The sequence below is a fragment of the Aedes albopictus genome, chromosome 1 (genome assembly GCF_035046485.1).
Source record: "Aedes albopictus strain Foshan chromosome 1, AalbF5, whole genome shotgun sequence".
Lineage (NCBI taxonomy): Eukaryota > Metazoa > Arthropoda > Insecta > Diptera > Culicidae > Aedes > Aedes albopictus.
Genome location: NC_085136.1, coordinates 172,426,450 through 172,441,043, shown reverse-complemented (window position 1 = coordinate 172,441,043; position 14,594 = coordinate 172,426,450). Strand labels below are relative to the sequence as shown.

Sequence of the window (14,594 nt, the reverse complement as noted above, 5' to 3'; positions counted from 1 at the left end):
AGAAACATGACTTACCTCTATGTAAACTCCTTTTCAAATTCAAACCAGCCGTACACTTCGATTCGTTCAAGCACAGTTGAAGTAGTGATTCGCTTGCCTTTTAGTTGTAACTATTCTCTTCTTTCTCTTTTTTTCTTCTTTATATACTTTTCCTTGTTCTACTATTCCTTCTTCTTCTTTTTAGTTTATTATTCTTCTCTCCCTTCTTCTCAGCAGTTGGAGCGTTAACTGAGACAAAGTTAACTTCTATACTCAGCCCTTTACGATCACTCACAGTTATTGACTTCCGTTACCAACCCACCCCCCCCCCCCCCCTCATTAACGAGAGTGTAATACTCTTTTCGTTATAACTTTTTTGATTTTCAATATTTTTCGACCAAATTTTGACACAATAAGCGGATATCTTTCTAATTTAAGGATTTTCTAGGGATTGTTGGAATGGCCACCTGGTTCCGGAGTTATTCCGGAATCAAAGTGGGTCATTCGATTTGGCCATTTTAGAAAAAGTAAATTTTTGATATGAGAGCCGTTCAGTTTTCAGACCTAAGTGGAATCCGTTTTACGGATGTTCCGGGAACCGGTTCCGGGGTCAATTTTTGAATATGATTCAATATCATCATGCGACACCTCAAACTTCGTGGTTTTTCAAAACGCATCATTCTGTGCTGTTTTGGTGTTGTCTGAAATACTGTTGGCCATTTTGGAACCGGTATTCGGATTTTCCGGGAATCGGTTCCGGTGGTTCCGGGGTCCAATTTTCGAAAATAAACAAACACCATCATGTGACATATCAAACTTCATGATTTTGAAAATTATGGCATTTTATCATAATGATTGGCCACTTAGGATACATTTGGCCATTATGGAATCGGTATACAGATTTTCCGGAATCCAATTCCGGGGCCAAGTTTTGAAAATGGTTCAATACCGTCATGCGGCATCTCAAACATCGTGATTTTCAAAATACATCATTCTGGGCTAATATTGTGTTATCTGAAATACTGTTGGCCATTTTAGAACCGGTATTCGGATTTCCCGGGAATCGGTTCCGGTGGTTCCGGGGTCAATTATTAGAAGATGAACAAACGCAATCATGCGACCACGAGCGAAACCGTTGATTGCTTTCGTATATTTATGCTTTGAACCAGAAACTGCCACTGTTGGGTATTTATTCTGAGAATGCATCCAGGAACGCCTTCCGGAAATTCCTCCAGGAGTTCTTTCAAAAATTCCTTCTGTAGTTCCTTGAGAAATTTCTTCAGGAATTCTCCCAGTAAGTTCCTCCAGGAGTTCCTCTGGGAGTACCACCGAGCATTCCTCAGGGAGTTCCTTCAAAACTTCCTTTTCAAATCCTTCCAGGAACTTCTTCGAAAATTCCTCCAGGAGTTCTTCTGGAAATTCCTCCAGGAGTTCCTCTGGAAATTCCTCCAGTAGTTCCTCCGGAAATTCCTCCAGGAATTCCTCTGGAAGTTCCTCCAGGGATTCTTCTGAAAGTTGGATGCTGTAGGAATTCCCGGAATATTTTTTGAAGGAACTCCCGGAGAAAGTGCCGTAAAAAATTCCTGGAGGAAAATTTCCGGAGGAACTCCTGAAGGAACTTTCGGTCAGAGGAGTCCCTAGAGGAAATTCCTGCAAAAATTCCTGGAACAACTTCTGGAGGAATTCCTAGAGGAACTCCTGGAAGGATTCCTAAAGGAAGTTTTGGAGGAACTCCCTGAGAAATGCTTGGTGGTACTCCCAGAGGAACTCTTGGAGGAACTTACTGGGAGAATTCCTGAAGAAATTTCTCAAGGAACTATAGAAGGATTTTTTGAAAGAACTCCTGGCGGAATATTTTGAGGAAATTCCTGGAGGAATCCTTGGAAAATTTCCTGAAGGAAGTTGTTCACGCAGGTTTGTAGTTAAAAACGATAAGTCCGGATTAGATCAAAGAGACTGTAATGCATTCGTAACGCAATTGCACTCAAATGAGTTGCACTCACGATCTCGCCATACTTGTAGCATCTCCCCGCCAAATTGAAGAACAATGATGAATTATCTTCCAGAAAAGGGTGATCGACCTTACCATAATAGTCTTCAGAAACCAGTAGTAGACAATTAGTCAATGTTCAATGGAATCCTATATAAGGCATAATCCAGCTTCAATCAAGATAATAACAGTCTATAAGTTCAACAGTATACAGAAAACCCAGTGTTCCGTCCTACAGTCCAATCCAGAAATACAGAACATTAGTGAAATCCAAAAGGCTAAGTGTTCAATAAATTCCAGTCATTATACAGAAGAAAAAGTGTATCAATAGTTCGTCCAATAAATGTTGTAGTTGTTCAGAAACTTTATACCAACGTTTAATTCTGTGTTCAGTATCTTCGCGATTGTGATCGATTAGTGTCCGACTGATTCCGACCACCACAGACGCTATTATGTGCGACAACATAAAATGGTCCTTCGAACCGGATCGTCGGTTTCGAAGTTGGACCTCAGAGCGGTCGTCGTCGCGAGTGAATGGTCTAGAATAACCACCAAAGACCAGAGCAACTGGGTTTCATTGTCGTATTTGTGATCTGTGATGATGGCATTTTCACCATCGAAATTCTCGAGAAGAATTGAAGGAACCAAACAATCAAAGTGAAATTTGTATGCTTTTGCCGTATCTCATGTTCCGACCACAAACAAGAAAGTTAGTGTGCGTAAAGGCAATCGCGGCGAAAACGATATACACGGAAAATATCCAGTGCGCAGAATCGAACAGTGAACAGAAAATTTGTCGGAAATGGTAAAGATAAATGTTGCGCAGTACAGTTCTCCGCAGAAGAACACATATGTGAAAGGTGAAGTCCGTCTATCATGTCAATTAAAGTGCATCGAACAAATGATCCAAAACCATTTGCGTGTGAAAAATATTCCTCTGCCTACAACCATTTGAATAATATGCAATGATTGTGAAACCAAACACGGTTGAACGAAATCAACTTTTTCTTGGTAGCCGCGACAACCGTCCGTGTAGATTGACCGTGCGCTTTTTGGTAACCGGGCGAAGAACTGTCAAAGGGTTGTGCGCGTGTGGCTCGCAGTTGTTTTTTGGCCTGATTTGAGAAAAGTTCAAGAGAAGAAACCACAAAAATGGAATCGTTTGCCATTCCGTTCGAACGTGTTGCCGGTGGAAAATCAGAGCTTATTGCTGCCCTAGTGAATGCAGCGCAGGAAATCAGGCTTTCGGCAGTTCCATCTCCGAAGGAACACCAGCTGCTGGAGGCAATCGTCGAATCGCTGCTGGAGTGGAAACGGCGTATCCAGTTAGACTGCAAGAACAAAAACCTAAACATGTTCCAAACTGCTGAAGCAATGGAGCAGGTTCAGCAGGGAATAAATATGTGTGTCCTGAAGCTACGCACCATTCACGAGCTGCTGTCGTTGGAATCTGCTCTCGTCCAGCCGGAAGAAGCGCCCCAGCAAATACGGATTCAGCAGATTCAACAGTTGCTGTTTATCGCACAAGAAAGAGAGGTCCGTCCAGACTGTCCCGAATCAGTACCACAAGCCCCGAAACGAGAGGAAGAGTCAGTACGGTCAGATGGAAAGGTCATCCCACCGAGGTGCTACTACTGTCAAGAGCGGCACTTCATTTACCGATGTAGGCAGTATCAGGGACTGACTCCGAAGAGACGATTGGAATTCGCGCAACAGCAGCATCTGTGCTTGAACTGTTTCCACTACCGTCACGAAATCAATTACTGTCCGAAGCCACCCAGGTGTTTGTTTTGCCATGGAAAACACCACGCTGAACTACATTCCGCGTTAGTTGAAGAGCATTGAGTGAAGATATGTTTTCTGAATCTTGATTATTGGCAATGAAGAGCCATTACTGTTTGTTATTACTGTAACTGAATTCGCAATAAACATTGAATTTGTGTTGTTATTGACTTTGAACTACCCTATTTTTGATGCAATTGAACTGTGAACTGTAATTAATCTGTGTTTGATCAACGATAACAATGTGGATCCGAGCCGTTGTCTTTTTGACAAGTTTCGAAGAATTGGAGGTTCCAGCAAAACTGCGCTGTCTCGTCCTCCCGGAGCAACCGCTCCGGGACACGGTTAAGTATCACACGTCCAATTCCCACACCGTAACTTTCGTCACAAATTGATGCTGGTCAAAACATTGCAGTTTCTGACAAGGTGAAGATATTGCTGATGCTGGAACCACAGACAAACAGACGCACTCCACAGTAGAAAACAACCCTCCATTGAATGCCGTTCAGCTATCCAGATCTCAGTCATTGGGTTTGTTGGATGATTAGGAATACCACTTTTGGACGAGCAGCCACGCTCAGTTATTTTCGACATGTTGACCACGCAGGGTCGACATTTCCAGCCAGCGGTTAAAGGCCCGTTGGTGCCTCATGAGCAGCATGCCAACAGTCCAGCGAACGATGTCGCTGGAGCATGAGGATGGCACGATGCGTTTCCATTCGTTCACTCGGCGAGAGTGAACCCAACGCATTGCCACGAGGAGCAATCGCGTTGGCCTGTCAGCTTGCTAGCGCAGCAAGCTCCCCATTTCTATGCGCTCGTAGGAATGGGTTTTGGATCTGCCCGGCAAGGGAGATCAATGCTTCACAACGGTGAAGTCCAGTCGGTCCAGCTAGTGCCTCAACCGAGGGTGTCAGAAGCTAGATGGAAATCCAAAGGAGCGTACTCAGAGCATCGTGCCAGTGTCGAGGCTACAGTGCCTGTATATGTCGAAGATTAGTCAATCAGTGGTGAAACATTCACTTTCCAGTCGTATGAGAGGACAACAGGCTCAACCAGTAGGGATCACAAACCAGCAGCAGAATTGAAACTGAAACTTGAGTCAACAGGAACTCCAGATCATCGTTAGTCATCAGTAATCATCGGTCACATCAGAGGACGTGTACGGAGGCCAACCGGCCTCCGTTTCCAGGCAAGTCGTTTTATAGCATTGTTTTTCGGTTTAAAAAGCACCCTCTCATATTATTCCTAGGGATTTTGACGATGTTTCCCATCCGTGGGAACCAGTTGATCCAATCAGCATCCAATACGACATCCGCATAGCCGCCGCAGTCCATAAACAAGGTGTGGATGAGGGACCAATTAAGGACATCTAGAAGAGGGATCGTGCATATGTTCATCAGTAGAAAAGATTGTCGCTCAGAGAAATTGAGGATTCGAAATCACCATTCTGGCCTACCGAAGAATGAATCCAGTTACCGAACAGTTCTTCATATGCTCACAACATCCAACCGATATGGTATGTCAACCATCTGCGCCATTTCCAAGATTTCCAAGATAGCAGTAGTTCTCAACTACAACAACTTGAAGACAGCTCATCAGTTTATCAAGCTGTACTTTCGAGGCAAGCCGGTTCCAGCACAAACGCGTCGTCACGTCCTCCCGGAGCACCCGCTCCGGGACACAGATAAGTATCCATGTTCCAATTTACATGTTGGATTTCGCCGTAGCATTCTAAAGTCGTTTGACGCTTACAGATATCAGTTGAGGACGGTGACGAGACTGGAACAGCGAGCCGACCAGCCATTAGTAGTCGTCCAAGCACATTTCATCGGAAGAGGATTCGTGGAGTTCAAGGACATCCGTGACGTCACCAAACGACAACTATCGTTTGACGTCAAATCAGATGGCAATCACTAGAGGATCCGAGAAGTTTGTCATCAGACCAGCAGCAAGAAGCAACGCTCGTCGCAGTCCAAGCTCAGTGCACATTGTCAACGTTACCAGGAAAAACGTCCAGTCAGAACGTTTGTCATCCATTACCCAGTGACGAAGCATATCAAGAACGGCTTCTGCAACGTAGAGCGCATCGTCAACGATTCTACAAGGTCTGCAGTGCATCTTTGGCATGAGAAAGTACGAAGCTTATCCAAAAATGACATCCGCAGCATAGGCATCAGCGTCAGCGATCTACACCGTCAATAGTGCACCTCAGCGACGGGTCACATTGATCACATGGGATAAACATCCAGTTGGAAATCAGTAATTAGTATCATCCAGTTCCATATGTGTGAAGAATTAGCAGCGTTGTTAGATAGGATTACGAATCTTATTGAAAGACTTGATCGTATGTCTTTCAAGGGGGGCGGTATGTTCACGCAGGTTTGTAGTTAAAAACGATAAGTCCGGATTAGATCAAAGAGACTGTAATGCATTCGTAACGCAATTGCACTCAAATGAGTTGCACTCACGATCTCGCCATACTTGTAGCATCTCCCCGCCAAATTGAAGAACAATGATGAATTATCTTCCAGAAAAGGGTGATCGACCTTACCATAATAGTCTTCAGAAACCAGTAGTAGACAATTAGTCAATGTTCAATGGAATCCTATATAAGGCATAATCCAGCTTCAATCAAGATAATAACAGTCTATAAGTTCAACAGTATACAGAAAACCCAGTGTTCCGTCCTACAGTCCAATCCAGAAATACAGAACATTAGTGAAATCCAAAAGGCTAAGTGTTCAATAAATTCCAGTCATTATACAGAAGAAAAAGTGTATCAATAGTTCGTCCAATAAATGTTGTAGTTGTTCAGAAACTTTATACCAACGTTTAATTCTGTGTTCAGTATCTTCGCGATTGTGATCGATTAGTGTCCGACTGATTCCGACCACCACAGACGCTATTATGTGCGACAACAGAAGTCTCGGAGGAATTCTCATAAAAACTCATAAACTTATTAAAACTTCAGGAGAACTTCCTGGAGAAATTCTTGGAGGAACTTTTGGAGGAATTCACGGAGGAGCTCCTGAAGGAATCTTTGGTGAAATTTTGAAGATATTCTTTAGGTGATACCTGTTTGAATTTTCGGAAGAAACTTCTGGAGGAACCTCCGGGGCTTGCGGAGGTACCTTGTGCAAGAGCGTTCGGAAGCATTTTACGCGAAATCATCCGAAACGAATTTTTGAAAAATTCCTTGTAATTAATTTCTGGAGGAACCCTCACAATATCCAGGAAGCATGTCTAAAAGGAATTCTTGGATGAATCCCCGGAATCAAATCTTCATAAGAAACTCCTGGAGTAATCCCTAAACGGAATTCCTGACACTTTTCGGAGGAATCTCCTAGGGGAATCCTCGGAATGAGTTTTTGGTAACCTCGCTGGATTGAATAAACTGGAAGAACATCCTTCAAGAGGAATCTCCTGGATGAATTCCGGAGGGAATTCTTTGAAGAGGATGCGGAATTCGATGAGGAATCTCCGGAAGGCGTTCCTGGATGCATTCTCAGAATGAATACCCAACAGTGGCAATTTTTGGTTCAAAGCATAAATATACGAAAGCAATCAATGGTTTCGCTCGTGGTCGCATGATTGCGTTTGTTCATCTTCTAAAAATTGATCCCGGAACCACCGGAACCGATTCCCGGGAAATCCGAATACCGGTTCTAAAATGGTCAACAGTATTTCAGATAACGCAAAATTAACCCAGAATGATGTATTTTGAAAATCACGATGTTTGAGATGCCGCATGATGGTATTGAAACATTTTCAAAACTTGGCCCCGGAACTGGATTCCGGAAAATCTGTATACCGATTCCATAATGGCCAAATGTATCCTAAGTGGCCAATCATTATTATAAAATGCCATAATTTTCAAAATCATGAAGTTTGATATGTCACAAGATGGTGTTTGTTTATCTTCGAAAATTGGACCTCGGAACCACCGGAACCGATTCCCGGGAAATCCGAATACCGGTTTCAAAATGGCCAACAGTATTTCAGACAACGCCAAAACAGCACAGAATGATGCGTTTTGAAAAACCACGAAGTTTGAGGTGTCGCATGATGGTACTGAATCATATTTAAAAATTGACCCCGGAACCGGTTCCCTGGAACATCCGTAAAACGGGTTCCGAGGCACGTAGTGACCGGGATGGACTTCTAGACAAGTTTTTCTATCATTCTAGTGCACTTAGGTCTGAAAACTGAACGGCTCTCATATCGAAAATTTACTTTTTCCAAAATGGCCAAATCGAATGACCCATTTTGATTCCGGAATAACTCCGGAACCAGGTCACCATTTCAACAATCCCTAGCAAATCCTCAAATTAGGAGGATATCCGCTTATTGTGTCAAAATTTGGTAGAAAAATATTGAAAAACAAAAAAGTTATAACGAAAAGAGTATTTTTTTCGCACTCTCGTTAGGGGGGGTTGGTAACGGAAGGGTTAAGGATTTGCTAGGGATTGTTGGAATGGCCACCTGGTTCCGGAGTTATTCCGGAATCAAAATGGGTCATTCGATTTGGCCATTTTGGAAAAAAGTAAATTTTCGATATGAGAGCCGTTCAGATTTCAGACCTAAGTGCACTAGAATGATAGAAAAAATTGTCTAGAAGTCCGTCCCGGTCACTACGTGCCTTGGAACCCGTTTTACGGATGTTCCGGGGAACCGGTTCCGGGGTCAATTTTTGAATATGGTTCAATATCATCATGCGACACTTCAAACTTCGTGGTTTTTCAAAACGCATCATTCTGTGCTGTTTTGGCGTTGTCTGAAATACTGTTGGCCATTTTGGATTTGGTATTCGGATTTTCCGGGAATCGGTTCCGGTGGTTCCGGGGTCCAATTTTCGAAAATAAACAAACACCATCATGTGACATATCAAACTTCATGATTTTGAAAATTATGGCATTTTATCATAATGATTGGCCACTTAGGATACATTTGGCCATTATGGAATCGGTATACAGATTTTCCGGAATCCAATTCCGGGGCCAAGTTTTGAAAATGGTTCAATACCGTCATGCGGCATCTCAAACATCGTGATTTTCAAAATACATCATTCTGGGCTAATATTGCGTTATCTGAAATACTGTTGGCCATTTTAGAACCGGTATTCGGATTTCCCGGGAATCGGTTCTGGTGGTTCCGGGGTCAATTTTTAGAAGATGAACAAACGCAATCATGCGACCACGAGCGAAACCGTTGATTGCTTTCGTATATTTATGCTTTGAACCAGAAACTGCCACTGTTGGGTATTCATTCTGAGAATGCATCCAGGAACGCCTTCCGGAAATTCCTCCAGGAGTTCTTCCAAAAATTCCTTCTATAGTTCCTTGAGAAATTTCTTCAGGAATTCTCCCAGTAAGTTCCTCCAGGAGTTCCTCTGGGAGTACCACCGAGCATTCCTCAGGGAGTTCCACCAAAACTTCCTTTAGGAATCCTTCCAGGAACTTCTTCGAAAATTCCTCCAGGAGTTCTTCTGGAAATTCCTCCAGGAGTTCCTCTGGAAATTCCTCCAGTAGTTCCTCCGGAAATTCCTCCAGGAATTCCTCTGGAAGTTCCTCCAGGGATTCTTCTGAAAGTTGGATGCTGTAGGAATTCCCGGAATATTTTTTGAAGGAACTCCCGGAGAAAGTGCCGTAAAAAATTCCTGGAGGAAAATTTCCGGAGGAACTCCTGAAGGAACTTTCGGTCAGAGGAGTCCCTAGAGGAAATTCCTGCAAAAATTCCTGGAACAACTTCTGGAGGAATTCCTAGAGGAACTCCTGGAAGGATTCCTAAAGGAAGTTTTGGAGGAACTCCCTGAGAAATGCTTGGTGGTACTCCCAGAGGAACTCTTGGAGGAACTTACTGGGAGAATTCCTGAAGAAATTTCTCAAGGAACTATAGAAGGATTTTTTGAAAGAACTCCTGGCGGAATATTTTGAGGAAATTCCTGGAGGAATCCTTGGAAAATTTCCTGAAGGAAGTCTCGGAGGAATTCTCATAAAAACTCATAAACTTATAAAAACTTCAGGAGAACTTCCTGGAGAAATTCTTGGAGGAACTTTTGGAGGAATTCACGGAGGAGCTCCTGAAGGAATCTTTGGTGAAATTTTGAAGATATTCTTTAGGTGATACCTGTTTGAATTTTCGGAAGAAACTTCTGGAGGAACCTCCGGGGCTTGCGGAGGTACCTTGTGCAAGAGCGTTCGGAAGCATTTTACGCGAAATCATCCGAAACGAATTTTTGAAAAATTCCTTGTAATTAATTTCTGGAGCAACCCTCACAATATCCAGGAAGCATGTCTAAAAGGAATTCTTGGATGAATCCCCGGAATCAAATCTCCATAAGAAACTCCTGGAGTAATCCCTAAACGGAATTCCTGACACTTTTCGGAGGAATCTCCTAGGGGAATCCTCGGAATGAGTTTTTGGTAACCTCGCTGGATTGAATAAACTGGAAGAACATCCTTCAAGAGGAATCTCCTGGATGAATTCCGGAGGGAATTCTTTGAAGAGGATGCGGAATTCGATGAGGAATCTCCGGAAGGCGTTCCTGGATGCATTCTCAGAATGAATACCCAACAGTGGCAATTTTTGGTTCAAAGCATAAATATACGAAAGCAATCAATGGTTTCGCTCGTGGTCGCATGATTGCGTTTGTTCATCTTCTAAAAATTGATCCCGGAACCACCGGAACCGATTCCCGGGAAATCCGAATACCGGTTCTAAAATGGTCAACAGTATTTCAGATAACGCAAAATTAACCCAGAATGATGTATTTTGAAAATCACGATGTTTGAGATGCCGCATGATGGTATTGAAACATTTTCAAAACTTGGCCCCGGAACTGGATTCCGGAAAATCTGTATACCGATTCCATAATGGCCAAATGTATCCTAAGTGGCCAATCATTATTATAAAATGCCATAATTTTCAAAATCATGAAGTTTGATATGTCACAAGATGGTGTTTGTTTATCTTCGAAAATTGGACCTCGGAACCACCGGAACCGATTCCCGGGAAATCCGAATACCGGTTTCAAAATGGCCAACAGTATTTCAGACAACGCCAAAACAGCACAGAATGATGCGTTTTGAAAAACCACGAAGTTTGAGGTGTCGCATGATGGTACTGAATCATATTTAAAAATTGACCCCGGAACCGGTTCCCTGGAACATCCGTAAAACGGGTTCCGAGGCACGTAGTGACCGGGATGGACTTCTAGACAAGTTTTTCTATCATTCTAGTGCACTTAGGTCTGAAAACTGAACGGCTCTCATATCGAAAATTTACTTTTTCCAAAATGGCCAAATCAAATGACCCATTTTGATTCCGGAATAACTCCGGAACCAGGTCACCATTTCAACAATCCCTAGCAAATCCTCAAATTAGGAGGATATCCGCTTATTGTGTCAAAATTTGGTAGAAAAATATTGAAAAACAAAAAAGTTATAACGAAAAGAGTATTTTTTTCGCACTCTCGTTAGGGGGGGTTGGTAACGGAAGGGTTAAGGATTTGCTAGGGATTGTTGGAATGGCCACCTGGTTCCGGAGTTATTCCGGAATCAAAATGGGTCATTCGATTTGGCCATTTTGGAAAAAGTAAATTTTCGATATGAGAGCCGTTCAGATTTCAGACCTAAGTGCACTAGAATGATAGAAAAAATTGTCTAGAAGTCCGTCCCGGTCACTACGTGCCTTGGAACCCGTTTTACGGATGTTCCGGGGAACCGGTTCCGGGGTCAATTTTTGAATATGGTTCAATATCATCATGCGACACTTCAAACTTCGTGGTTTTTCAAAACGCATCATTCTGTGCTGTTTTGGCGTTGTCTGAAATACTGTTGGCCATTTTGGATTTGGTATTCGGATTTACCGGGAATCGGTTCCGGTGGTTCCGGGGTCCAATTTTCGAAAATAAACAAACACCATCATGTGACATATCAAACTTCATGATTTTGAAAATTATGGCATTTTATCATAATGATTGGCCACTTAGGATACATTTGGCCATTATGGAATCGGTATACAGATTTTCCGGAATCCAATTCCGGGGCCAAGTTTTGAAAATAGTTCAATACCGTCATGCGGCATCTCAAACATCGTGATTTTCAAAATACATCATTCTGGGCTAATATTGCGTTATCTGAAATACTGTTGGCCATTTTAGAACCGGTATTCGGATTTCCCGGGAATCGGTTCTGGTGGTTCCGGGGTCAATTTTTAGAAGATGAACAAACGCAATCATGCGACCACGAGCGAAACCGTTGATTGCTTTCGTATATTTATGCTTTGAACCAGAAACTGCCACTGTTGGGTATTCATTCTGAGAATGCATCCAGGAACGCCTTCCGGAAATTCCTCCAGGAGTTCTTCCAAAAATTCCTTCTATAGTTCCTTGAGAAATTTCTTCAGGAATTCTCCCAGTAAGTTCCTCCAGGAGTTCCTCTGGGAGTACCACCGAGCATTCCTCAGGGAGTTCCACCAAAACTTCCTTTAGGAATCCTTCCAGGAATCCTTCCTTCGGAAATTCCTCCGAAAATTCCTCCAGGAGTTCCTCTGGAAATTCCTCCAGTAGTTCCTCCTGAAATTCCTCCAGGAATTCCTCTGGAAGTTCCTCCAGGAATTCTTCTGGAAGTTGGATGTTGTAGGAATTCCCGGAATATTTTTTGAAGGAACTCCCGGAGAAATTGCTGTAAGAACTCCTGGAGGAAAATTTAAAAAAATTTCCGGAGGAACTCCTGAAGGAACTTTCGGTCAGAGGAGTCCCTAGAGGAAATTCCTGCAAAAATTCCTGGAACAAGTTCTGGAGGAATTCCTAGAGGAACTCCTGGAAGGATTCCTAAAGTAAGTTTTGCAGGAACTCCCTGAGGAATGCTCGGTGGTACTCCCAGAGGAACTCCTGGAGGAACTCACTGGGAGAATTCCTGAAAAAATTTTTCAAGGAACTATAGAAGGAATTTTTGAAAGAACTCCTGGAGGAATTTCCGGAGGAATTCCAGGAGGAATTTCCGGAGGAATTCCAGGAGCAATTTCCGGAGGAATTCCTGGAGGAATTTCCGGAGGAATTCCTGGAGGAATTTCCAGAGGAACTCCTGGAGGAATTTTCGGAGGAATTCCTGGAGGAATTTCCGAAGGAAGGATTCCTGGAAGGATTCCTAAAGGAATTTTTGGAGGAACTCCCTGAGGAATGCTCGGTGGTACTCCCAGAGGAACTCCTGGAGGAACTTACTGGGAGAATTCCTGAAGAAATTTCTCAAGGAACTATAAAAGGAATTTTTGAAAGAACTCCTGGAGGAATTCCTGGAGCAATTTCCGGAGGAATTCCTGGAGGACTTTCCGGAGGAATTGCTGGAGGAGTTTCCGGAGGAATTCCTCAGGGAGTTCCTCCAGGGGTTCTTCTGAAAGTGGGATGCTTGGAGGAACTTACTGGGAGAATTCCTGAAGAAATTTCTCAAGGAACTATAGAAGGATTTTTTGAAAGAACTCCTGGCGGAATATTTTGAGGAAATTCCTGGAGGAATCCTTGGAAAGTTTCCCGAAGGAAGTCCTGAAGGAATCTTTGGTGGAATTTTGAAGATATTCTTTAGGTGATACCTGTTTGAATTTTCGGACGAAACTTCTGGAGGAACCTCCGGGGCTTGCGGAGGTAACTTGTGCAAGAGCGTTCGGAAGCATTTTAGGCGAAATCATCCGAAACGAATTTTTGAAAAATTCCTTGTAATTAATTTCTGGAGGAACCCTCATAATATCCAGGAAGCATGTCTAAAAGGAATTCTTGGATGAATCCCCGGAATCAAATCTCCATAAGAAACTCCTGGAGTAATCCCTAAACGGAATTCCTGACACTTTTCGGAGGAATCTCCTAGAGGAATCCTCGGAATGAGTTTTTGGTAACCTCGCTGGATTGAATAAACTGGAAGAACATCCTTCAAGAGGAACCTCCTGGATGAATTCCGGAGGGAATTCTTTGAAGAGGTTGCGGAATTCGAGGAATCTCCGGAAGACGTTCCTGGATGCATTCTCAGAATGAATACCCAACAGTGGCAGTTTTTGGTTCAAAGCATAAATATACGAAAGCAATCAATGGTTTCGCTCGTGGTCGCATGATTGCGTTTGTTCATCTTCTAAAAATTGATCCCGGAACCACCGGAACCGATTCCCGGGAAATCCGAATACCGGTTCTAAAATGGTCAACAGTATTTCAGATAACGCAAAATTAACCCAGAATGATGTATTTTGAAAATCACGATGTTTGAGATGCCGCATGATGGTATTGAACCATTTTCAAAACTTGGCCCCGGAACTGGATTCCGGAAAATCTGTATACCGATTCCATAATGGCCAAATGTATCCTAAGTGGCCAATTATTATGATAAAATGCCATAATTTTCAAAATCATGAAGTTTGATATGTCACAAGATGGTGTTTGTTTATTTTCGAAAATTGGACTTCGGAACCACCGGAACCGATTCCCGGGAAATCCGAATACCGGTTCCAAAATGGCCAACAGTATTTCAGACAACGCCAAAACAGCACAGAATGATGCGTTTTGAAAAACCACGAAGTTTGAGGTGTCGCATGATGGTATTGAATCATATTTAAAAATTGACCCCGGAACCGGTTCCCCGGAACATCCGTAAAACGGGTTCCAAGGCACGTAGTGACCGGGATGGACTTCTAGACAAGTTTTTCTATCATTCTAGTGCATTTAGGTCTGAAAACTGAACGGCTCTCATATCGAAAATTTACTTTTTCCAAAATGGCCAAATCGAATGACCCACTTTGATTCCGGAATAACTCCGGAACCAGGTGGCCATTCCAACAATCCCTAGCAAATCCTTAAATT

At 42.9% G+C, this 14,594-nt stretch overlaps 2 protein-coding genes across 4 annotated transcripts in view; one reads left to right on the top strand and one right to left on the bottom strand.

The window, feature by feature from the left end:
* Window positions 1–14,594, bottom strand: part of LOC134287559 (uncharacterized) — a 48,828-nt gene that overhangs the window by 18,858 nt on the left and 15,376 nt on the right. Inside the window, exon 3 of one of the 3 annotated variants that reach the window (XM_062849660.1) lies at window positions 16–228. The exons of the other annotated variants lie outside the window; for them this stretch is intronic. The gene's annotated coding sequence lies outside the window, so the exon portion shown is untranslated. The remainder of the gene's footprint in view (window positions 1–15; window positions 229–14,594) is intronic. 3 annotated transcript variants of the gene reach the window in all.
* Window positions 235–4,413, top strand: LOC134288125 (uncharacterized). The gene is made up of 2 exons (XM_062851892.1): window positions 235–2,774; window positions 2,985–4,413. Exon 2 carries the CDS (start codon window positions 3,122–3,124, stop codon window positions 3,812–3,814), a length of 693 nt encoding a protein of 230 aa, XP_062707876.1. The 5' UTR covers window positions 235–2,774; window positions 2,985–3,121; the 3' UTR covers window positions 3,815–4,413.